The sequence below is a fragment of the Polyodon spathula genome, chromosome 4 (assembly GCF_017654505.1).
Source record: "Polyodon spathula isolate WHYD16114869_AA chromosome 4, ASM1765450v1, whole genome shotgun sequence".
Classification (NCBI taxonomy): domain Eukaryota; kingdom Metazoa; phylum Chordata; class Actinopteri; order Acipenseriformes; family Polyodontidae; genus Polyodon; species Polyodon spathula.
The window spans coordinates 58,877,981-58,901,899 of record NC_054537.1 but is presented as its reverse complement, the minus strand read 5'-3'; the positions used below and the strand labels follow the sequence as shown (position 1 = coordinate 58,901,899).

The following is a 23,919-nucleotide window of genomic DNA, read 5'->3' as shown; positions in this document are numbered from 1 at the left end:
TAAATTGGGTGGAGAAAATACTGTGACAGGAGCCCTGTGCTTTTCCCAGGGCCTGGTGGGGATTTCCCCATCTCTCTTTTTGGAAAAAAAATTAAACACGGTTTAAGAGCACTGGTTAGCAATGGAGAAATGTTATGGACAGATGAATCACTGTTTTCAGCTCTAAGAGGAAACATTACATGAGAAGAAAAACAGACAAGAGATTGTTTTGTAGTAAAAATAGAAGGTATTTGTAAAGGAACAATATAATTCCATTCTTCAGTGTCATGCAATACCATCAGAAAGGTGACTAGTGGGTGAAGGGTTTGTTTATCAACATGATAATGATCCTAAAACACACAGCCAGACTAAACTTCAGTTACTTAAAAATCAGAAAGAACAGGTTTTTAAATTGATGCGCTGGCCTCCCCACTCGCCTAACCATAACCCCATTGAAGGATGAGCTTGACTGGAGAGTGAAAACTAAGTGCAACCAGCATAAATGCGCTTTGGGAGATGATTGGGACTGATCCGACAAAAACATACGGTGATACACTGCTAAAGTTGTCCTAATAAACCCTAAAGTGTTCATCAGGCACGAAGAGGGCTACCTGTTCAATTTTGTGCCTCTCTCAAACAGGGGGGCTTTAACTAGGTGTGGCACAGATGTCACATGCTGATGTCAGACCACAATGGTTTAAAACAGAAGAAACATTTTAACTAAATTCCTATGTACTTTAAGGATAAGGATTGTGTGCACTGCTTAAGAAAACGGGGACATCATAAAAAAAAAAAAAAAAAAAAAAAAACATTACTGGTTTTGAAAAAGAGCAGAAGTTAATCTAACATTCAGCTGGCAAAAAAAAAAAAAAAACAAAAACAGCAATGATAGAACATAATAAAAACAAACTACAAGCACAACTAGTTCACATAACCATTTTGAAATTTAAAACCAAAAGCAGAACTGCTTAACATTTGAATTGCACTTCTGATAATACACAGCACTGCACTAAATATTCATTTTTCTTGAACTTGACACACATTGCATTTCATGTACCATGTAATGTAGTTCCCAAAAAGTCTGAGACTCCCTTGTTTGTTTGTTGTGCTTGGGGGGGTGTGACATTTGTTGCCCCTTTTACCACACTCAGACATTTTGGTATTTATGCAGAGACAACTGCCCACTCTTCAAATACATATTTTAAAAGAGCAAACCCTCTTACAAGAGTAGCGAGGCCACATTCTACATTGGTTGTAAACTGAATTTAAGTACAGACAATAGAAAAGTACTTTAACAAACTTAAAACATTAAAACAAAAAAAACCTTGGCTATATATTTTTTGCAGTTTCACGTGATCTTTTAGTCCAGAAACATCTCAAATGAAGAAAAACTAAACTAAATGAATATCAACTACTACCTTGAGCACAGATGCAGACCTTTTTTTGCCACACAAAGGAAATAGCCTAGTTGGTCAAATGATTAAGAGTGGAATACTACTACTGTACAGATGTTTTGAAAAATAAACAGGAATTGCTAGCATAAAATAAAGGTGGCTTTCGGTTTAAAAGATGCATTCCTAATAAAGGAAAAAAAACTTCTGCCAAATCAATGTTCTGGTATTCATTTTGCCATTGTCTTTACTTGGAATAATTCCTTTAGATCCATGTGAATTGTAGAGGCTGTTCCTCTTTCTTATTCTGTCCAATCAGAACAGGGACTTCCCAGACGTGTTCCTGGAAACAGGTGAGAATTCATCAGGATATCTTGGTGGACCTTTACAAAAGAAAACCATGAGGAAGAGAGAAAATGATGAAGTGAATGGATATGGCAATCCACCTGTACATTCCCAATCCCATTACAACTGCAGAGTAACAAAAAAACTAATTCCACTGAATTTTGCAAAATGGCTGCATTTATCGTAGAATCTGTAATTAAGATGTAACCAGATGCAACAGGCCGTGTCCATGTTCACTGAATAAAACACATGGTGTGGCAGTTAATACTGTGTATGGAGACAAACCTATGTTAAGCTGAACCTAGTCTGGTAATTTTCAGGTCCGATCTGATGATAATAGCACAGCTCTCAAGTCCAGTCTGTTGCAAAATACAGACCACCCTGGACAGCACAAACTATGCATCAAGCAAATCTCTTGCTCACTTTTCCCTGAAGCTGAGGGTTTGTTCCACAAATTACACAAATTACCATGAAGGCTTTGTTGACATATTTAAATTTAACCCACTCGCCCCCCCTTTGTACACTCTTGGCTACCTTTATATATGGCATAAACAAAGTACTTCATTTACACTAATGTAGTATCCTCTTTGTAAGATTGCTCAGCTAGCAGTGCATTTGGACAGGGATCAATGTGGTATTTAAAGCAATCCCCAGCTTTGGCGGATATATTCTATTAACACTGGTGATCAAGTTTCACAAAGCTATATAATTACCTCTTGGATAGCCATCTCCCCCAGACATTCTCATCGGACGATATTCCCGAGGATCATAGAGCTGCTCATCGCTTTTAGGCTAAATAACAAATGACATTTTCAAAACAAAATAATTTTAAAACAGTAATAAACAATACACTATTCCTGAACACTGACAAGGCTAGAACCACTCAATTGAACAGTTTGATTGGCCATCTCAGGTTATTTCAAACTCATTCTATCGTGTTATAGGGATTTCTCTGGTTTAAGTAGAGAACAGCCAGCTCTGAGATCCCACTCTACTTTGTCTGGTTTACTTTTCAAACAAGGTGTTTGTAACAGGTTCCACCTGCAATGAACTCACTGCTGCAGCATTTCTCAGCCGATACTCCATCAATATGTCAGTAAGCTTCTGTGTGATCTTCAGGACAACCTGTGCATCAGTCTCATTTTCTATCCGAAAGCTTTCCTGAAAAATAAGAACTATTTAAATACAAACTAGAGTCTTCTGGTCAGGTGCCCGATAAGGCTATGCAGTCTAGCAAGATTGGGCCTGGCCTTGAGGGTTCAGGTGCTTGGCAGCATTTGTTACTTAGGGTGAAAATAGGTGTTTACACTTGAGAATGGGAACAGCTCCCCCATTGATCTCTAAATGACAAATTTAATCTGTTGTTTCAGAATGGGTAAAAGTGCTATTCCACGATTTTTCACAGAATCATTTTTAGAAGACTTATACATAGATCATTATTAAACATGGAACATTGGCAATTTTTTTAATTAATTGAATAATGGTTTACAGGCAATTAACCTACTGACATTCGTAGATTAAGAGCATTTCATGAGAATTCATTTATTTTTAAATTACATTAAAATATCAAACTCAATTAAGGCTATACTTCTGATGCTTCTGTCACCTAAAACAAAAGGGCACACACTGTGTCCAACACTTTAAAACACTTTCCAAAACATTCAAAAACACCCAACCCTGAGCGATGAACCAGACATACCAGGCATTCAAAGACTGCAGAACTTGCCAAGCCACTTTCAGAACCTCTGGTGTAGACGCCTTCATCCTAGGAAACATAATAAAGAAATTGTCCATATGAACAAAAAAACACTATGTAGTAAAACTAAAAGGAACCATTAAAAGTCTGTCATGTCTTCACAATAAGTATTTCTAAAAAAATAACTGTCCCTGATAGTTTTTCTTGGGAGTTTCCAATTCTTATTCTGAGGTAGGATATTTAAAAGAAAAGTTAATCTAACTGACTTCTGTAATTTACCTGAATTGGAGACATGCGATCCATTCCTTGTCTTCTGGTGAGGTGCATTTCAAACTCACTATTGAAAATAAAACAGTCATTTCATGGAAAGAGGATCAAAACTCAGAAAACTAGAGGCTTAAAGGGCTGGATGTTGGCGGTTCATGATGGTAAAAAGTCTTTGGCCAAAAACTACTATGACTACCAACATGATTAATTTACAACAGGCTATTTACACCACTTGAAAATCTGTGCAAATGCAAAGGGCAGAATACATGTATCCTACAGATTTATTAATGTTTTAATTGCAAAGTATGCATTACATATTTCTGTTCAAAAACACTGCATCACCAATCTACTTTCAAACAATGTAAAATGGTATTAATGGTGCCGAAAGTAAAAAGTTTAACTCCAAATAATGTGCCAATACACTTGTAGAAGATATTACCTATAACCAGAGTCATAAATTGAATTAAATACATACAAGACATTAAGGGCAACATTGAAACGCGTGTTGATAGCAAAAGGGTTGTGTGCTGCAAACACAGGCAAGTCCCTCGGGAACTGTCATATAATGACCAGGAATACCAAGCAGTAGTAACAGTAACTGTGTTAACGGCCAACGACAAGAGTTCTTTCTCATTTTTGGGAAACACGGATAAAGACTTTCACATGAACAAACAATATCTAGGAAAAGCCGTCTATTACAAAAGCGAAGGATCTCATGGCTGGAATTATTACCTTATATGGAAAGTGCAACACAGAATAAATCAATCAGGCTAGTCTAGTTTAGCATTTATACTCTGTGTTTACTTGTTTTACTTTCTAAAAGATTAAAACAGTATAGATTCATGGAGGTATAATGTTGTATGTGACTTTAAGAACATAAGAAATGTTACAAACAAGGAGGTGGTCCATTTGGCCCATCTTGCTCATTTGGTTGTTTATTGATCCAAGCAAGAACCTCATCAAGCCATTTCTTGAAGTACCTGTGTGAATCAGCTTCCACATTTTTAGACATTTTTACTTGTTTTCAGCTCTTGAACAGTTGCATATTTCAAGTTAGCTACAACATTTGATAAGTAACCTGAACTGCAACTGTTTAAGAGCTGAAAACAAGTAAAAATGTCTAATTAAGCAAATTATTATTTCAATTAAGGGTATAGTTCAGTAATTGAGAGCTCGGCTGGAATGAAAACCAGCAAACATGGGGTCCACCGGACCGAGTTTAAGAACCCCTGATCTACAGCGTTCTGTTTATTATGGATGTTTGCTTTTTACTGCCATCAGTAGCTCCACCCACACTAATTTCTGAAATGTTTTCATTTCAAATGGTGAAATGAAGTTGTGGTATAGCAATTTTGTTTGGCATAATTATTTACATACCACAGTTTACTTGTCCAGTTCCTCAAAATACTTCCAAATGTGGCTTTGCCTCATTCCTTTGTTTAGAGATGCTATTTTATTAAAGATATATAACAAACATCAGAAAAAACACTTGCGATTGACTTTCTAACCACATGGATTGGATACCATACCACACCTACTACAGCATGAACAGAGTGCACCAATGAGCGCCAGATCGACCAAGAATATAACCCACCCCAATTAAAAAAAATACTTCAAGGCAATTGCCAAACCCCTTCCTTTTTATAATATCAGGCTTACTCTGGCACTACTGCATGACGCTAAATTACTAAAATGAATTTAAAAATGTGTTTGGTGAATTTTGGCACGCGACCGGTTATACATCTAGCATATTATTCAACATTTAACCACTTCTTTAGAGTTTATACATTTAAAATTCCCATCCCTACTTCATAGGACAATTCAAGTTCTACAACCAGACGGCTATTAAAACAATGTTGCCTAGGACTGTTGAGTATGAATCATGTTACCTTAGCCACATGAAATCAAATTAAATATATTTACATTTGAAAGCCAACTGAATAATTAGTAGATGTTATAGTTTGTGAAAAGTAACTTAATGAGCTTTGATAAGTAACTAAGTTAGATTACCTCATGTACTCACATGAAGCTTTTAAAGTAACTTGCTATTTGTAGACAGGTATATTGAAATAAGTTATGTTGAAAGTCTGACGCTAGTAATTACCTTTGACGCATAACACATACTAACACAGAATTGTTTCTGACTTAATATTTCTGTGTTCAATAAACTGCTGCTATTAATGGAATTTTCCTTGTGCGAGTGTGCACAGTAAATCACTGATCTCTCTGAACTTGAATATTTCAAATAATAAATTAATTGTTCCTACACACATCCATTAATAGACTGAATGCTGCACTTAAAATATTTTACTCTGCACAGTAGGCAATATTAGTTTTTGTGACAATTTTATGAAAGGAGATTTAACAGTGAATGAAACACGCAACAGGTTGTTCTACCACACAATTACATCAACAAAGAACATTTACCTTCTCATGTCAGAGCATCTACTTTCGAAGTCGCTCATTTCCAGCCTCACCCTCTCCCCTCTAACAGGGCCTTCAGGGTACCTTCCACTAGGAAATTCATCAGGATATCTTCTTCCACGATCATCCGGGTACACCATATTTGGAAAAGCATCAGAGTGCATCCTTGCGGGAATATCTTCACGGGCCATACCAACTGGAAAATCATCACGGGTCATTTTAGTGTGAAAATCACTGGGAAAATCTCTGGGATGCATCTGACTTGGAAAATGATCTGGATGCAATCCACCTCGAAAGTCATCCTTGAGCCTTCCCCCTGGAAAATCATCCTGGCGTCTCCCCCCTGGAAAATCGCGAGGGTGCATTCCCGCTGGGCCATCATAAGGAAATCTCCCACCTTTATTTGAACAGACATTAGATTACAATACAAATCTGACTTATGTTAAGTGACAAATACCGTAAACTGAATACTACAGTCCCAGACCCAATACTCATGATATCAAGGTCCGTGTTTAGAGGGAACACCTTGATTTAAACTAAGGTAAAACTATAAGAAGCAAAGTCAAGCAGACAAATATTTCGGCTAGTTCCGTTTTCAGTGTACTGAAGTGTGCAACCCATAGTCAGTACTGTACTTGACTTGGTTTCTTACAGTTTTACCTTAGAATTCTGATTGAGCGTTCTAAAGTTATGAATTGATTTAAACCAAACGCAGCAGATTGTCACTTATTCAAGGAGAACTCTGGGAACATTCTTTTGGGACGTTACTGTACAGTATACAAACCGTTAAGCTGACCTCTTGACATATCCACCCTTGGGATCTTTGCTCCTGTCTCCCTTGCTTCAATACATGAAAAAAAAAAAAGGTTCAGGCTTTTCAAAATTAAAGCACATAAAAAAAAAAAAGATGTCAGTAATATGCAGGTACATAAGCCCCTCCAATGTACGGGTGTCAAGAATTACGGTCCACACAAACAAGCTGGATCTAGCCCTTTTATCTTTCTCCGATTTGGGGTGTGGCATTGAAGGCACCTTCCAAATTATTTCACAGTTATTAACAACTGAATTCTAGTTCAATAAAAGATCACCATGACTACTTAGTGGCAGGCCTATCACAACAGTTAGTGAACCTGACAAAAAAAAAAAAAAAAAAAAAACACACTACTTCCCTGCATCCCAAATCATGTTGGACTTTTTTAGATTAATACCTCCTCCCAATTTAATCTCTGTTAACTTCACGTTGAGGACAACAGTGAAAATGGTTTATTAAAGTATGGGTTCAATTACTTTTTGTTCAACAACAAAAATAAATTTGCCTGGGCAGAATTAGCTTGGGTGTCAGATCATTAATATTTTTCTAGTACTACATGTTTTTTTAAAATATTCAGCCTGAAAAACCTCAAAAACATACCAGGTTCACTGCTTGGTCTCTTTAAAGCTGGATCTTCTTTCAACTCTTCTATCACAACCTACAAACAAAAGAAAAGTAAAAACTGTTTGAGTAGTTATTTTCATTAATTTAATGGGTATGTAAACGTAACACTTTGAATTAACATAGTTAGTAATTAACTAAATAAAACTACTGTCCGTCCCCCATTCCCCCCGTCCATGACATATTTCCTCACCCCTAGATATCAAAATACCATATTCAAATTTCTCAAATCATTTCATATGCTACACAAAATACAGATCTAAGAGTTTCATGATTTTACCAATTCACCTTTGCTTGATCCAAGATGGCCATGGCTACTATAATTTAGGAGCTCACGACTGCAGTTAGGTGACACGATTGCATCTATCAGTTAGGTGACGTAATGCCTAGTGCCTTCAAGCAGTATTCAGCTCTGTAGCTGAACCTGTATTTACCTCTATTTCACCCCTTCCTTCCATATGCTCAACAAGCTCTGCCTTCTCTTGAATTGTCTTGTGCATTCTTGCGTCCTTGACTTGTGTTTCATCAAATGGTACCATATCAGCATGTTTCTTTTTCTGAAAACAGAGAACAGTCAAAGCAACTATTATAAATAACTCACTATGTAGCTTCTAACACTCAGACTTTAAGACCGCATTAAACAAAAATAAATCCAAACATATGCATGTCCACAATTTATTTTTTAAATAGAAGCTATTAACTAAAAACACCACAAAACATAATGAACCACTATTAGTCTTATAGTATCCAATAATCCACTGCATAAAAAAAAGCTAATTGGACAAGGAAACTAGATCTGCCTGTAAACATCTGCGGGCTCAGCAATTAAATGTATGTGTTTCTTTTTTTGTTTTTTTTTTTAATTCTAGAAATGGTTAGTATGATTCACTGCTAAAGACTTAAGGCCTTTGCACACTGGATCCGTTCCGTCATTTAGAATCTGTCACCTTAAATTTAACATATTTTTGTTACGTAAACTAAATCTATAACCAGACCTTCCTAGTGTTACTACTGTGATGCACAGGATATCAATTGTAAATAATGTTATTAGTGCTGGAATGAAAATTGAATTTTCATGTTGGGGTATTCATTCAAGATTTAGATATTCATTAAATTTGCAAGAGGTAATAAAATCCATTATATGTAACACTGTATTAGTTTAAAAAAAATAAAACACCAGAAGTTAGAATAGGTTGTGCAGGCCTATATCTACAAAACAAGATGATGCCCTATAGTAGTTTAAATTATTTTTAAAAATTACTTGTGTATTCCACACAAAACAGTACAAAAAGTACAGTCAGTTTTTTTTCTTCTTTGTAATAAAGAAGCCAGACACATTTTCAAAAAATAACGGCATTACTGTGGTTTACTTATTCCTTCTTTTAGCTGAAAAAGCAAGTGAAGAGAGTCACATTTAACCCATAAAAATACTTCAAATACAATAAACTCGAAAGGGGGCATTGTACAATGAAATGAAACTCACCATGTTGGTTCTCATGTATGACATTCCACAAAGAGCATTACTTCATATAAAAAAAATGCATCCATATAAAAACGGTCGATCATTACCCCTCTGCCCTGCAAGCTGAGCCTGTGTTAAAAAGCATGAGGCATTTCTGAGTGACTTACTGCATCTGTATCCCCGGATTCTGACTAGCTTCCCTAACCTGAAGCAGCATCTGCAATTTAACACCCCAAGCACCGATGACGTCATCCCTCTTCTAGGATCTCACAGCAATAAGCCGTGGTGCTATATAAATCTGTCTTTCTGAGCCCTGTCACTGAATAAGGCTAGGCACTAGGAGAAACAAAATGGTATACCTACATGCCAATTTTCTATTTTGAAGTACAAAACTAGATCGAGAGGATGCTTGTATTTGACTGTACATACAGCACTTATTTGCTTACAATGGCGGCCACATTTTTACAACTACTGCTTCATGATCACCATGTAGTACATTTCTCGATAGACTTTATTGTTGATTTGCTATTCATGGTTATATTGAATTTTTATAGAAGCTTGATTCTCTTCATGATGCTAAATTACACTACTTAACACAATTTTTGTTCCTGGGTAGTTAAGTGTTATTTCCTAATTGCTTATGCCTCAAAAGTATAGAAAATGGCTACTATTCCCCACAAACTTTGCTTTTGTGACCAGGACAGTGATATTTCAAAATATCACTATTTCCAATGGGAAAACGGGCAAATGTGTGTCTTTTCATTCACGTAAAGTCAGAAACAAACAACATATGAATCCAAATTAACATGTATTTATACTAAAGTAATACAAAGATGACTACAAAAGATTTAGAAGCGAGTAGTTTTTCGAGATTTACAATTATACTGTATTCAGCCATTTTCTATACTTTTGAGGCATAAGCAATTAGGAAATAACACTTACTACCCAGGAACAAAAAAAAAAAAAAAATGCATGCCTTTGTTTACAACAGTTGCCACATTTATTGCAGTACTGCAACACAGCTGGGTTTACTGCTTTGCCACATTTATAGTTTGTTTTCTATATACTTTGTTATAGTTTCTACTTTAAAAACTTTATTTGCTATTCATGGTTATAGAATTCTGAAACTTTTGTATGTAAATGATTTCTCTTCATAATGCATATTGAATTTAATAAAAACTGCATTTTTTTACTTGTACTTACTCATATTTGCATGGTTTTTACATACAATTTGGCAATGTACTTTGTAAAATTTTGCTTAGTCTGGAGTACTTCCATAAAATTGCTGACAGTGCTGAAAATAGCGCAGACAAAGTCTTGTAGCTCCTCAATGGTAGAAGATTTTATTTGAAATCCTTTTCACAACTACTGCATGTTTTTATATACTTAGAAAGGGGGCAAAATTTCCAACATTTCAGAAACTGTTGCGGAATTTCTGGAAGTTTCTGGCAGGCAAAACATGTTGCGATACCCCTTTCTAATTTCTATGAACTGTAATTTCTAGCAGAATCCCTTTGATTACTTAGTTTGACTATTCAGATATGTGTTCCGGCACTAGTTATTAATAGCAAAAAAACCACAAAACAAAAAACACATTGGTTTATTCTGTCATTGGTTACAGTAGTTCTTATAGTTTCATTGATTAAACACTGTGATCCACTACCAGCAGCTCTCACACGCTTCTCAGGAAGTCTGTATGTTTCAATATTATTAATGTTTTATTGGCTCTCCTTCTACTTTCATCTCAACTGTGCTCTGGCAACATACACGTGCATGCAGTGCTGTTGTTCTGTGTCCCTGATAATTGTATTCGTTTTTAGGCTGCCACCTAGCGGTAATTTTCCAAACGTCGCCAAAATGTTTTTGGTTATGTTTTCGGTTATGTTTTCGTTTTTACTATTGGCTCAGGAGCGTCACACGACTAGAGGTTAAAGTGTATCCTCCATTTTGTAGCTGAGTGGAGTCATTGTGAGCGCTAGGTTGTATTACTTAACATCCTAAACGTTGTTGCCTTGGAAAGCATTGTCTAAGTATTTGTTTAATATACAGACGTGCTCAAATTTGTTGGTACCCCGCCACAAAAAACGAAGAATGCACAATTTTCTCTGAAATAACTTGAAACTGACAAAAGTAATTGGCATCCACCATTGTTTATTCCATATTTAATAGAAATCAAGACTTTGCTTTTGATTTTTTATTCAATATAATATTGTAAATAATAAAACAAATGAAAATGGCATGGACAAAAATGATGGGACCGCTAACCCAATATTTTGTTACACAACCTTTAGAGGCAATCACTGTAATCAAATGTTTTCTGTTGCTCTCAATGAGACTTCTGCACCTGTTAACAGGTAGATTGGCCCACTCTTCCTGAGCAAACTGCTCCAGCTGTCTCAGGTTTGATGGGTGCCTTCTCCAGACTGCACGTTTCAGCTCTTTCCATAGATGTTCGATAGGATTCAGATCAGGACTCATAGAAAGCCACTTCAGAATAGTCCAATGTTTTGTTCTTATCCATTCTTGGGTGCTTTTAGCTGTGTGTTTTGGGTCATTATCCTGTTGGAGGACCCATGACCTGCGACTGAGACAGAGCTTTCTGACACTGGGCAGTACGTTTCACTCCAGAATGTCTTGATAGTCTTGAGATTTCATTGTGCCCTGCACAGATTCAAGGCACCCTGTGCCAGGCGCAGCAAAGCAGCCCCAAAACATAACCAAGCCTCCTCTATGTTTCACTGTAGGTATGGTGTTCTTTTCTTTGAATGCTTCATTTTTTCGTCTGTGAACAGAGCTGATGTGACTTGCCAAAAAGCTCCAGTTTTGACCCATCTGTCCAAAGGACATTCTCCCAGAAGGATTGTGGCTTGTCAGTATGCATTTTAGCAAATTCCAATCTGCCTTTTTTATGTTTTCTTTCAAAAGTGGAGTCCTCCTGGGTCTTCTTCCAGCCCTCTTTCGCTCAAAAAGCGACGGATGGTGCGATCAGAAACTGACGTACCTTCACCTTGGAGTTCAGCTTGTATCTCTTTGGCAGTTATCCTTGGTACTTTTTCTACCATTCGCACTATCCTTCTGTTCAATCTGGGGTCGATTTTCCTCTTGCGGCCGTGCCCAGGGAGGTTGCCTACAGTTCCATGGACCTTAAACTTCTTAATAATATTTGCAACTGTTGTTACAGGAACATCAAGCTGCTTGGAGATGGTCTTGTAGCCTTTACCTTTACCATGCTTGTCTATTTTTTTTCTGATCTCCTCAGACAACTCTCTCCTTTGCTTTCTCTGGTCCATGTTCAGTGTGGTGCACAAAATGATACCAAACAGCACAGTGATTACTTTTCTCCATTTAAATAGGCTGAATGACTGATTACAAGATTGGAGACATGTGTGATACTAATTAAAGAAACTAATTAGTTTGAAATATCACTATAATCCAATTATTTATTATCTTTTCTAAGGGGTACCAACAAATGTGTCCAGGCCATTTTAGAATATCTTTGTAGAATAAGCAATAATTCATCTCTTTTCACAGCTTCTTTGTTTTATTCTATGAAATACCAAAGACATGCAACTATACATGATAAACTAGCTTTTAATTTCATCACTTTTCAGGAGGAATGAAGCATTATTTCAACAAGCTGTACGAGTACCAACAAATTTGAGCACGTCTGTATGTATTAATCTTGTTCAAATATCTTTCGCTATTACAGCATGTTGTATTTAGTTAGTCGAGCCTGTAATATGTTACATGTTAGTTAAAGAATATAAACCATTTGTTGTGCACAATGCCGATACGGCTAGTTATGTATGCTTAGACTTTATAATGATATGTAGACAGTACTTGATTTGTTATGCATAAATAACGACAGAGTAATTCGGTAGCGTTGTAAGGATATATTGTGTGTACAGCATATCTACTCATTACAATATGAATATTGTTTTAAAAGTATTATTACGTTAATGCTGTTTAAGTGATTTACTACTTTAATACAGTATATCTGTATATTGCAAAAAGGTATGTCTAGGATGAAATTTTATGTTTCTTATAATGATTATTACGCCGTACTTGCAGATTACAAAGTACATCAGAATGTCTTAGTAAGTGCTGTACTTTTTATTTCTTTGTAGTTTCACACCTTGTTCATTGCTGCATAACTTGTGGCTTAATAAACATTGTAGTGCAGAAGTTCAGCCTGTCTCCCGTGTGGTGGTGAAGGAGGAGTTTAGCTATCTATAGAATTGCAGTTACATGTAAGGAGAACAGAATACCCATGTTTGTTGTGGTTAACGTGTAAACGTAAGCATGTTATATTCCAAAAACTATGGTATTCATTTTACTTTAAAAGACAATTTTTACCAACCATGTAATTGTAACGATGTTTCCAGCCAGTGATGTGAGTAACAAAGCCTAGCTGCTTTGCCTGGACTTCACACAGCTTGCACAAGTAATGTGGAGGCAGCTCGTCATTGGGGCTACGGAACTCAACCACATACTGCAGACCTGCAGACCGAGACAGAGAAACAAAGTTAAAAACAAGCATGACAGTGACATTCATCACCTGCCACTACTGTAAATTCTAAATTAGACCTATCAGTAACACGAAAAAGTGCATCACTACAATCTAAATCCATGTAAATGTGGTCTACTGTTTCTTTTGATACACTCAATACCTTGCAATAAAGAATGTTCTTAGCAAGTTTCACCACAGTAAGTGTGACAGACAATAGAACCTGAAATGGGTGAAACTACTATGCGACAGGCGTCTTATTTCTAGGGCTCTGTTCGAAGGTTAACCCGCTAGCCAGGAATTTAAAGGTAGTTTTAAACCTTTGAAGGTTTGTCAGGCGGGATTCACACATGTGTATGTTTTTTTTTTTTTTTATTTCTCTCTTAACAAAAACCATTAGACAATGTGTGAATACTACAAAATCACACATTAAATGTCACTCAAGCAAAACTCGACCTTTTGATTTGTATAATGCATGTTACATAAACAAAAGTTGTATTAAAATCCATCACCAAATTGTTATACGTAGCAACTCTATATGGCAACTGTACTTTGAACTCCATTTTCTTTCTTTGATTTCCTCTTTCTGTGTCGGTCCAAACACACGCAGTTGTTACTTTGGAATACTTTGCTTAGGGCTACAGTGCAGTATTTTTAATTTTTTTTTACGCCTTCGTTCCATTTATGCACCACAGAATCTGGGGCAAGCATCACTCGCATTTGCACTGTGATCAGAATACAGCCCTAAGTTTTAGTTTATAGGCAGTAAGAGTAAGATGTTTGTGTTAATAAAAGGTTTTTAAAACATTCTTTCCATGTCTTTTCCTTGAGAAACTACATAATAGGTAGTAAAGGAAAAAATGATTTAAATCAATGTTTTGTTTTTAAATCAAATGATTTAAAACCAACTTGATTTAAAATCACCCAACATCGCTGTTAATTAAAGCTTTGTTTTGCCCAAGTGTGCTGCAGCTGGTGCCGCTGCAATGCCAGGCTACTGTATAGATCGCAAGCAGCATCAATTACGTGTAAATGTGTATTTATTTAAATTATAAAAACATAATTACCGTTCTATATAACATTTTTAAACGACATGTGAATGTTTTATTCCACTCATATGGATAACTTTGTAAAACAGGATTTTCAATCAAACACAAACAAGTAGCTATGGTCACCAGTAAATTATGCAAATAAGTACTATTGAAGGTTCAAACCTTCCTTCGGTAATGTGTTCTGAACCTTCGAAAGTCAAAACGCTGCAGCCCTACTTATTTCCATCCCTGATCTTAGATAACTGAAAAACTGTAGACTGCCACAATGCCTTTGGAAAAGTTTGATGGAATGTCAACATGTTGCACTGTTTTTGTTAAACGAATCCTCCCACCAACCTCCTTAATTCTTATCTTTAATCTTCAGCTTAACAGTGCCACTTACCAATCACAGGCTCATTAAGTTTGGTATTTTTAAGGTACTGCTCCAGAGACCTCCATTTTTGAGCTGAAAATAAACAGAGAAACTCAGAAAGTTTGCAAGAAAAATAAGCTTTTCTGCTATCACAAGGCCTACAGCAAACTGTGGGGCTACACAGTGCCAGCAATGACTCACCCAATCGCCAAACCTGGAATAAATTACTGGCAGGCCGAATCAGTACTTACCATTAATTTCAACAGCAAGTCTGACTCGCTTAAACATCATGATCCAATGGCCTTTCAATAGTGTTCTGGACCTTCATTCAATTAAGTAGTTTTGTGAAAGTTTATCAAGTTATTGTGGCGATGTCGTCAATGGTACCAGATGGCACAGTGATGACTTTATTGACACTCATTGGTATGAATGGTCATAAAAACAAAAAAAGAGCAGGTCAAAGGTTTTCCCATCCAAGTCTTAAACTCTGTCTGGGAAAAGTGTAGTTAAAAACAAGACACATGGCCAGACAAGCAAGACATGCCGCTAACACACAGGGATTATTAGGGCACACAGTCGCCATGTGTCTTGGCACAGCAGTCAAAACACTATCAAAGCTGCCAGTTAAATTATGGCTGCTGCAGCTTCATTTACATGATTATGTAATCAAAAGGTGGGCTAGGTGGTGCAGTGAGCTAATTTGATAGCCTCTAAAGCCTTCCACCTCAGGAGGAGTGTGTTATCCCCCATTCACATGGGAGCGTTTGGAGCAAACTATCTCCTCCCAGGAGCGGTTCGAATCGATTGGGGATCTGTGTGAATGCTTCTCAACTTCAGATCACTTAAAACGATCCGAGCCAAGATTGGAAAAATTGGTGGTCTCAGCTTGTTTGGGCAATCGACCTTGGCACCGATCTTTTTTTCCCCCTGTGTAAATGCTAACCTGTCTGTGGGAGGATCGATTGCAAACCTTGACATTTCACTCTGGATGGGAAACATTGCTGTTGTCATGTAAATAAATTAACTGAGCATCCTCTTTTGCTTGTATTGGAAAGCTCGCCATCTTGTGAACTGTCTCTGCCATATGACTTTTATTGTCCACCTATCCTTGAAATTAATAACATGTCGAAACAAAAAATGTAACAAATGTCATAAACATCATAAAAACTCCCAGAACTTGTGTGTTTGTTATTCGCCATTATGTAAAACACATCCCAGGATACACTGTGGATAATCAGTTGGGTATTCGATGCGAGCTGAGCTCGTTTGAAATTCCAGTGAGAAATGATAAATGAACTTGGGCCAGCAATGGAGGGCAAATGAGCTTGGCTCTTTTCCCCAGGCTGTCCAGTATGAATACTCCTCGACCTGCGCTTGGATCGTTTTCTTAAATGATCCGATCTTGGGTCATTTGCCGTAGCTCCCGTGTGAATGGGGCCTTAGGCTGAAAGGAGTTTTCTGGTTTCAACCAGCACAGAATTTGACCCATTTGGCAGGCTTTGAATGGGAGAGGCCAAGTGCTGAAAGAGAGATGGGGGTGTTTTGTTCAGGACAGAGGTGCGTTTGTTTGCTTGCAGAGCTATCTTGGAAAATCCTTACAGTCTTCTGTGGCAGTGTCTGAGAATGTGACACTTGCCCCGCACAAAAATTACAATTATGATGAGAATGTCTAAGTTAAGCAATGGGAGTATTGGGAATCCCATGCACTTATAGGACATGATCTGGAATAAATGTTGTAATAAGCATATTTACTATTACAAATGTTTTGATGTACTTACCATTCTTAGCAATCTCTTCCACTCTCTGCAAAAGGATGTTTTCCGGAAAAATAAGCAAAATAACTAAATTAGTGATGGTCACCGAATCAGAAACCGTATAGAATATCACTATTCCTGAAAGACTCACGGTGCAGCTTGCACATAAAGCCTTGGTGATGGCACAACATTGTCTAACAAACATGACAAGTTCTGTTGCCATGCACCTTCGACTTCTATTGTGACTTCTCAAAGAAACAGAATGGATTGACCCCATCATCTTACCAGTTAAGACAAGCTGATCAATCCAAAGCATTCTTTGTTTATTCTGGTAGACCCAATCGAGAACAGGTTCTCATGAGTTACTAGATCAGGTTAAGAGTCATATCCAAAGGAAGGCACTCCTTCAACACTGACCCCCTAGCACATTTCTGGGGCACTAGTAAGCTTTGTCTCAGAGAAAGTGGCCTCAACAGAGCCCCAAACACCACTTTATTGCAGCTCCTTATTTTAACCAGAGGACCCCCATCCAAGTCCTTCCCAACCTTGCTCAGCTTCCGAGCATGCTGATGAGTGGCATGGCTGCTGGTGGTAGTTCTATTGCTATCCTAACTAGCCAGACCATCGTACTGCTGAGCTGGGAACTCTAGAGCTCAATACCCCTATCAGTTCACTGGCCTGGTTCAAGCCAGGCCAGGGCAAGGCAGCCAGTGTCCTATGAAAGGGCATTTCCACATGAGCAACCTAACAAAGGGCATCTGCTACCAGGCACGTCGGTATTTATTTACAAGACAACTAGCTGCTGCTGTCTCGTGTCGTCTTCTTGGGAGCAACTTGCCAGGCCACAGACAAGCTCAAAAGGATTGGGCGATATATTAAGAAGGTTATCAAACTTACGTAATAGAAGAACCACGCCTCTCTGAAAAATGTTAAGTGTTGAAATGATACACAGCTGATGTTGATAAGCATTAGATTGGTCATACTTCTGTTTATAATGCCTCTTCCAAAAGATGTATTGTAATGGCAGTATTGTGGTTTGATGTTCCTGCAAAGCTCTCTCACACTGGCTTACTGGCACTCGTTTAGAAACAAGTACTTTATTAACAGAACATGGGCAGTAACTATATCTTTTCAGGTATAATGGAAAATATTCCCCAATATTCCTTTTGGCTTGGGCTTGTCACTCATTGTTCAGGGCTGCAACAGCCAAAAAGTGGGTGTAGCTACATTACATTTACAATTCATAAGAATAGATGTTTGACAATAAGATACAACTAAAAAACCTCAATCTATATAACTTGGTACCAAGGAGGTACAACTGTTATCCCGTACCAGAATCTTGGGTGAAAAAGAAGCAGGTTTCAGTGAAATACTATTCTAGTCTGTGTAAAAGCATTTTTACTGTGCATAATACAACAGTGCATAATACAATCCTTAGTACATGCCCCTTTAAAATAAGAATAAAGACGTGTGAAACAGTAGGATATACTGTTTTGACTTGTTTCTAAACAACTTTTGTTAAAAGTGTAATAAAATGACCTGTATAAGAAAGGTAATAACTAATCGTTCTTCAGTAGTTGTTTCAGTAAACATTCACGCTCTGGCATTCCTAACACACTTACCGCTCTGTGTTTAGCTCCGTTCAAATGGGCCTTTAATTGTGTATTGTTGTTACATTTCAACTTGCAAATCTGAAGAAAAAAAATAAAATAAATAAGATGCCATTGAAAAGCGTACTTTTTTCAGGGAATCTTGTAGTTTTCCCCTTAATTACTGTATGGTACAGCAATGCAATCAACTGAAGTTTCAAGTTACACTTACTACATGGTATGATTGCATTAAATATATTTAGCTTTTTCAAATTATACTTAGATTGCACATGTGCATTTTAAAAGCAGCATCAAGTTGTAACATAGTACAGTGCAAAACCATTCTCATTAGCCTGCAGCTTCTGTCTTTTTGCCCTGAATGCGTTAAAAATGAAAGTGTAAAGATGTAGTTTTGTATAAGAGCACCCAATCTCCATGTCTTACATTAGCCAAGAGCCCTGATTCACGTTCTGGTAATTGATTATAAATACACATAGCTTTGTTATGCTAACAATGTTATTTTATTTTCACCCAAAAAACCTAATTGTAAGTTGAAGTAAAGACCTGGCCAACTCGATATTGTGTATGGCGCATACTAATATACACGAACTAAAAGTATTTGAATATTAGAGTTGTACTCACCTTGCAATAAGACATCTTGTTTTAGTGGGTTCACTAGATCTGTAGAACAACAGACAAAAATCACAATAACCAATCCTTGAAATAAATAGACAAATAAATGTTTTACTGCTGTAGATTGTCATGCATTTATCCAGCCACCACACAATGAATTCACTTCCTGTGCAGGAGCTATTAGAATCCTGCCACTAAAGCACAGTGAAAAGAAAGATGCTATTTTAAACTTACTACTACTTTGCTATTCATCCTCTGGGGCAGTAAGTTATAGCATGTTGGTTTTGCCCTCTCAATTGTACTTATTGCTGCCACCTATAGGACTGGCGTATACTTTAATCATTGCTGTTATATTGCAGAAGTTATTTTTTACGGTCATTTTGCTTCAGTGTAATAGATTACAGTGAATATGCATGCCTGTGACCCTTTCCCATTTATTGCTCCCCGTGAATGCAAGAAAAATATTTTTCCATCCAATTGATTTATTTTGCGTCTAGGACACAAAAAATTGCGTTAACATGAGCCCTGATAATTGGTATCACAACGGTAAGTATCATGTTTACCAAATGAGTTTGTGTACAGTAATAACAGTTAACTATTATTTTAGTTTGACTTGTGTTTTTGTAGCTCAAACAATCCTGGCTTCGATGCCTGTGAATTTCTAGCTTACCCTAATATATACAACATTGGTATTACTTAACACTTCCATGTGATCAGACTTAGCATATAATGATGCCGTCTATTACGAGTTGCGCACGCTGCACTACCCTGTGGGAGCTACGCTGTGGGAGCCTTCGTTCTGCAGCAATACCCCTCTCCATCATTTTGCAATGCCTACACAGCCCCAGAATGATTGACATTGGATAGCCAATCCAAGACATAAAACTATATTATCCCATTATCATGTGACTTTTCACACTCACATCACATGTGCCCTAACAGCCTGACGCTGGTCTGCTTTGGCGACAGCAGAAAAATACAATTAGTAGAATATTTTAATTTCAGTGTTTTCTTTGTTTTTTTGCGAAATGGCTGATTTTAAAAGTTGAAGTGACACTGATACCTTGGTAAAGGAAGGAGTACCCTGCAAGGGAAAATGGCAAATCATTTTATTTATTATGTAGAAAAGATTTTAGAATTGCATACTGACGTGAACACGTTGTTAAGTCCATTTAAAGTCCATAAATGGGTATTTCATTTTGAAATACTGTTATTAAATATACAGTATACAATATGTAAATATACAACAACTCCCCATATCATAAAAAAGCAGGTGTCCAGAATGGCAGTCCAATAATACTTTTAGCAACGCGCTCCTTTATGGAGGCAGAACATATTTTTGTATTTAATGTTTTTACTTAAGAGCTATTTACTCTTTAAACTGTCCTCCAAATATTTTTTTTGGAAATAGCTCTGTAAAGTCTGGAAACATTTTTGCCAAAAAAAAAAAAAAAAAAAAAAAAAAAAAGGATGCGCTATGATAACCACTCTTTTTCAAGTCGACTGCAGGAAAGAGTGATAATTCGGTCTCTAGGTTAAAATCAGACCGACCTGTCCCATCCGGGCACTTTTGTCTTGGTGCAGTGTTTCCCACTGACAATTTCAATTAATTTAAAAATATTTAAAAAGTCATATGTGATCACTATTCTTTTAAATTAGGAGGCTATAGAAAACGAGTAATTGTGCCGATTAGGTTTAAAGACGTTTCCCAATGTTTGTGTGTGTGTGTATTTTGTCCACGCAGTTCTGTCTTGGTCTGCCTTTCCACTCCCGCGCACAAATAACTACAGACGATCTTTTTTTTTTTTTTTTATTACTTTGACTCTTATTATCATTATCATTGCTTTATTAGCACTCACCTTTCAATGTCTCCCGCTTGGTTGAGTAAATGTTCTTATTTTCAGTTATCGCAGGCCCGTTTTATTTTTTCATTTACTGAACTCCGTTCAGCATTCCGGAAGCACAATCTGCGCACGTGCGGAAGTAGGGCGGGTTCATGTAAAGCTGCAAGAGGTACGCGTCCCATGTAGTACATGTATGTACATTCAATCAATTACAATCTACTGCATTTGCGAGCGCACACTGCTAGAATGACACAATGGGGTAGGGGTGACATTGAGAGGAGGAAATAAAATAAACAAACAGCACCGTTTTATTTCACACTAACTAGAGAAGAGGAGAAGAGAGAAGTTTAGTTCAGTCCCATGTTGAATAATACATGAGTATTAATACAGTAGTTTTGAACGACCTAAAATGCCTAATTTGAGAAACCTTTAATGTAATGACAAGCAATCGTATATAAATGTTATTTTTATTCATGTGTGGCGTATAGAATATCTGCACAACTGAAAATATAAAATAACAGTATTTCAAAGTTAAATATGAATTTATGAACTTTGAATGCTTCTTAACAATGTTTTCACCTCAGTGTCCAATTTTAAAATCGTTTCTACATAATGTGTACAATTATTTGCCCTTTTCCCTTATAGGGTACTCCTTCCTTTACCAATGTGTCACTGTAGTCACTTTTAGAGTCAGTGTGACAAGGCACGGGTGCAGAAGATGACAGCGGAGGATGATCCCGAAGCGTACTTGATTGCCTTTGAGCGGTTGACCACCACTGCGCAATGGCCAAGGGTGTACTGGCTCAGTCAGTTGGGCCCCTGCCTGAGCAAGGAGGCTCAGGCAGCATACCAAGCCATGGCTGATGGGGAGGCCAGCCAGTATGACCTGGTCAAGCAGGCCATCCTCCAACGCCTCAACATCATGGGGGGAAATGCATTGGCTGCGTTTCTGGGAATACCGAAGGCCACGGGAGACCCGCCCCAGGGTGGTCGCCCAGAAACTGTGGGACTTCATGGTGCACTGGCTTAACCCTGCACAAAAGACCGGTGCAGATGGGCGAGGCAATGGTCTTGGAGCAGTTCTGCCATGTGGTCGGCACGGAAACACAGGACTGGATACGGGGTCACAACCCAGACACCGTGGAGGCCGCCGTCAAACTGGCAGAGGATTTTGAGGACTCCCGGGTTTCCATCAGAACCGGACTACTGACCCCTCTTCCTCCTCTCACCAGCCGAGGAGCAGCGCCCGCAGTACCACCAACACGTCCTTCTCCGCTGGGACCCCGATCAGCCAAACCACCGATCCCAATGGACCAACCCACCTCCTCACCATGGAGGCAGCGGTTGGCCCCCAACTGGGGTAGATTTACTACCCGACCCGCTACCTTATCAGCAGCGGGATAGACCGCTAACCCCAGTGCCTTCTGCCCTGATCATCGCCCACCTGTGCCCCTCAGCAATGGAGTGCAACGTGGTGACGTGCACTGTCGGGAGGCACCTTGTATTATTGATGTGATGGTTGGTAATGTGAGTACCCAGGCTTTAGTGGACTCAGTGTGTGCACAAACCTTAATTTGATCACCTCTCTTAGGCGGTGGCAATCTCCTGTATCCATGGGGATATGGCGAGATACCCCACCCTAAAAGCATACGTGTCGATAGGTCAGACACAGCGCCACCTCACAGTGGGGGTGGTGGAAAGGCTACCGCACCCGGTAACGTAACTGTGGCAGGCAAAGTAAGGGAAACAATTGGTGAGATTTTCTCCCTGCAAGCTGACTGTTTTCTTCCCTTTTTCATCCCAAGAAAACAAAGAAAGAGAGACGGATCAAAAAATGGGAAGGTGCATCTCTGAAACGAGGCTGAGGGCTAGTGGGGGAGAGCATGGATGGTATCAAACGGCACTCGAAGGGAGTCGGTACAAGAATGTCCAAGAGGGCGAGGTTACTGGACCTTCCAGGCAGATGTTACTCCGGCCCCTCTCAATATACCGGACATGTGGGGTTCAAGCGTGGGCCTAGTGTGGGACCAGAAAAACGACCCCACACTGGTGCACGCTTGGGGACAGGTCTGGTCTGTTGAAGGTAAGGATGTTGAAGGCACTGGGGCGCTAGTATGTCCGCACTTCGTTATCAAGGGGTAATTACTGTATAGAGTAAACCCTGCCCCGGGCACAGGACAACCTGTAACACAATTGATGGTTCCTCCGTCCTGTCTGCCCCAGGTCATGAGGCTGGCGCATGGCTTGCCCTTTGCAGGACACTTGGGAGTTGACAAGACGAGGGAACGCATATTAGCCCGATTTTATTGGGTAGGACTTCATAATGAAGTGTCAAAATATGTAGCCACATGCCTAGACTGACAGTGAGTAACACCTGGTCGAGTGCGCCCCACTCCTTTGGTCCCACTGCCAATCATTTCCACCCCCTTTGAGCGCATTGCAGTGGACATAGTGGACCCTTTGCTACCTTTTGACTCTGTGTATACGCATATATTAGTGGTGGTGGATTATGCATTGCGATACCCGAAGGCAGTTCCATTGAGATCCACTAGTGCTGCTGCAATAGCCAAAGAACTAGTGCAGATTATGTCGAGAGTAGGGATCCCAAAGAGATACTGACTGATCATGGGACTAACTTTCTGTCTCGAACGCTACGGTGTATAAAATGTTAAAAATAAGTTCCATCCGGACATCTGTTTATCATCCACAGTCGGGTGGTTTGGTGGAAGGTTTTAACCAAACATTAAAGCAGATGCTGAGATGATTTGGGAACCAAGAGCAGAAACACTGGGGAGCACTCCTTCCCTACCTCCTTTTTGCAGTGAGAGAGGTGCCGCAGAGTTCAACAGGGTTCTCCCCCTTTGAGCTCTTGTATAGCCGACAGCCTTGCGGCATCCTCTGTTGAGAGAGGGATGGGAGAAGCACAAATGCTCGTCCAAAAACGTAGTGCAGCATGTGCTTCTACTCCGTGATTGCCTGGATTTGGCCAGTCGTTTGGCCTAGGACAATCTAAAATCAGCTCAGCACCAGCAACAGCAGCATTACAACCAAAATGCACGGATTCAGACCTTTCGACTAGGAGACAAGGTAATGCTGCTTCTTCCCACGTCGGAGTCCAAGCTATATGCTAAATGGCAGGGGGCATATGAGGTGATTCGGGCAATATGGAAAGTGAATTATGAAATTCGGCAG

The 23,919-nt window shown here is 38.6% G+C and overlaps 1 protein-coding gene across 4 annotated transcripts; it reads right to left on the bottom strand.

The window, feature by feature from the left end:
- Nucleotides 1-206: 206 nt before the first annotated feature.
- On the bottom strand, nucleotides 207-20,867 carry LOC121314682. 4 transcript variants are annotated; one of them, XM_041248188.1, is made up of 16 exons: nucleotides 20,743-20,867; nucleotides 18,893-18,931; nucleotides 18,284-18,352; nucleotides 16,686-16,710; nucleotides 14,938-15,000; nucleotides 13,357-13,496; nucleotides 7,969-8,091; nucleotides 7,514-7,571; nucleotides 6,887-6,943; nucleotides 6,392-6,499; nucleotides 6,106-6,298; nucleotides 3,691-3,748; nucleotides 3,415-3,480; nucleotides 2,757-2,876; nucleotides 2,429-2,507; nucleotides 207-1,753 (listed from the first exon to the last, which is right to left on the bottom strand). In XM_041248188.1, the coding sequence occupies exons 2-16, from the start codon at nucleotides 18,905-18,907 to the stop codon at nucleotides 1,686-1,688; spliced, it is 1,242 nt and encodes a 413-aa protein (XP_041104122.1). In that variant the 5' UTR covers nucleotides 18,908-18,931; nucleotides 20,743-20,867; the 3' UTR covers nucleotides 207-1,685. The 4 variants fall into 4 exon arrangements, with proteins under 4 accessions (XP_041104122.1, XP_041104118.1, XP_041104121.1 ...); XM_041248184.1 differs by having other exon boundaries at nucleotides 6,106-6,499; nucleotides 20,743-20,866; XM_041248187.1 differs by having other exon boundaries at nucleotides 2,772-2,876; nucleotides 6,106-6,499; nucleotides 20,743-20,866.
- Between the last annotated feature and the right edge of the window lie 3,052 nt (nucleotides 20,868-23,919).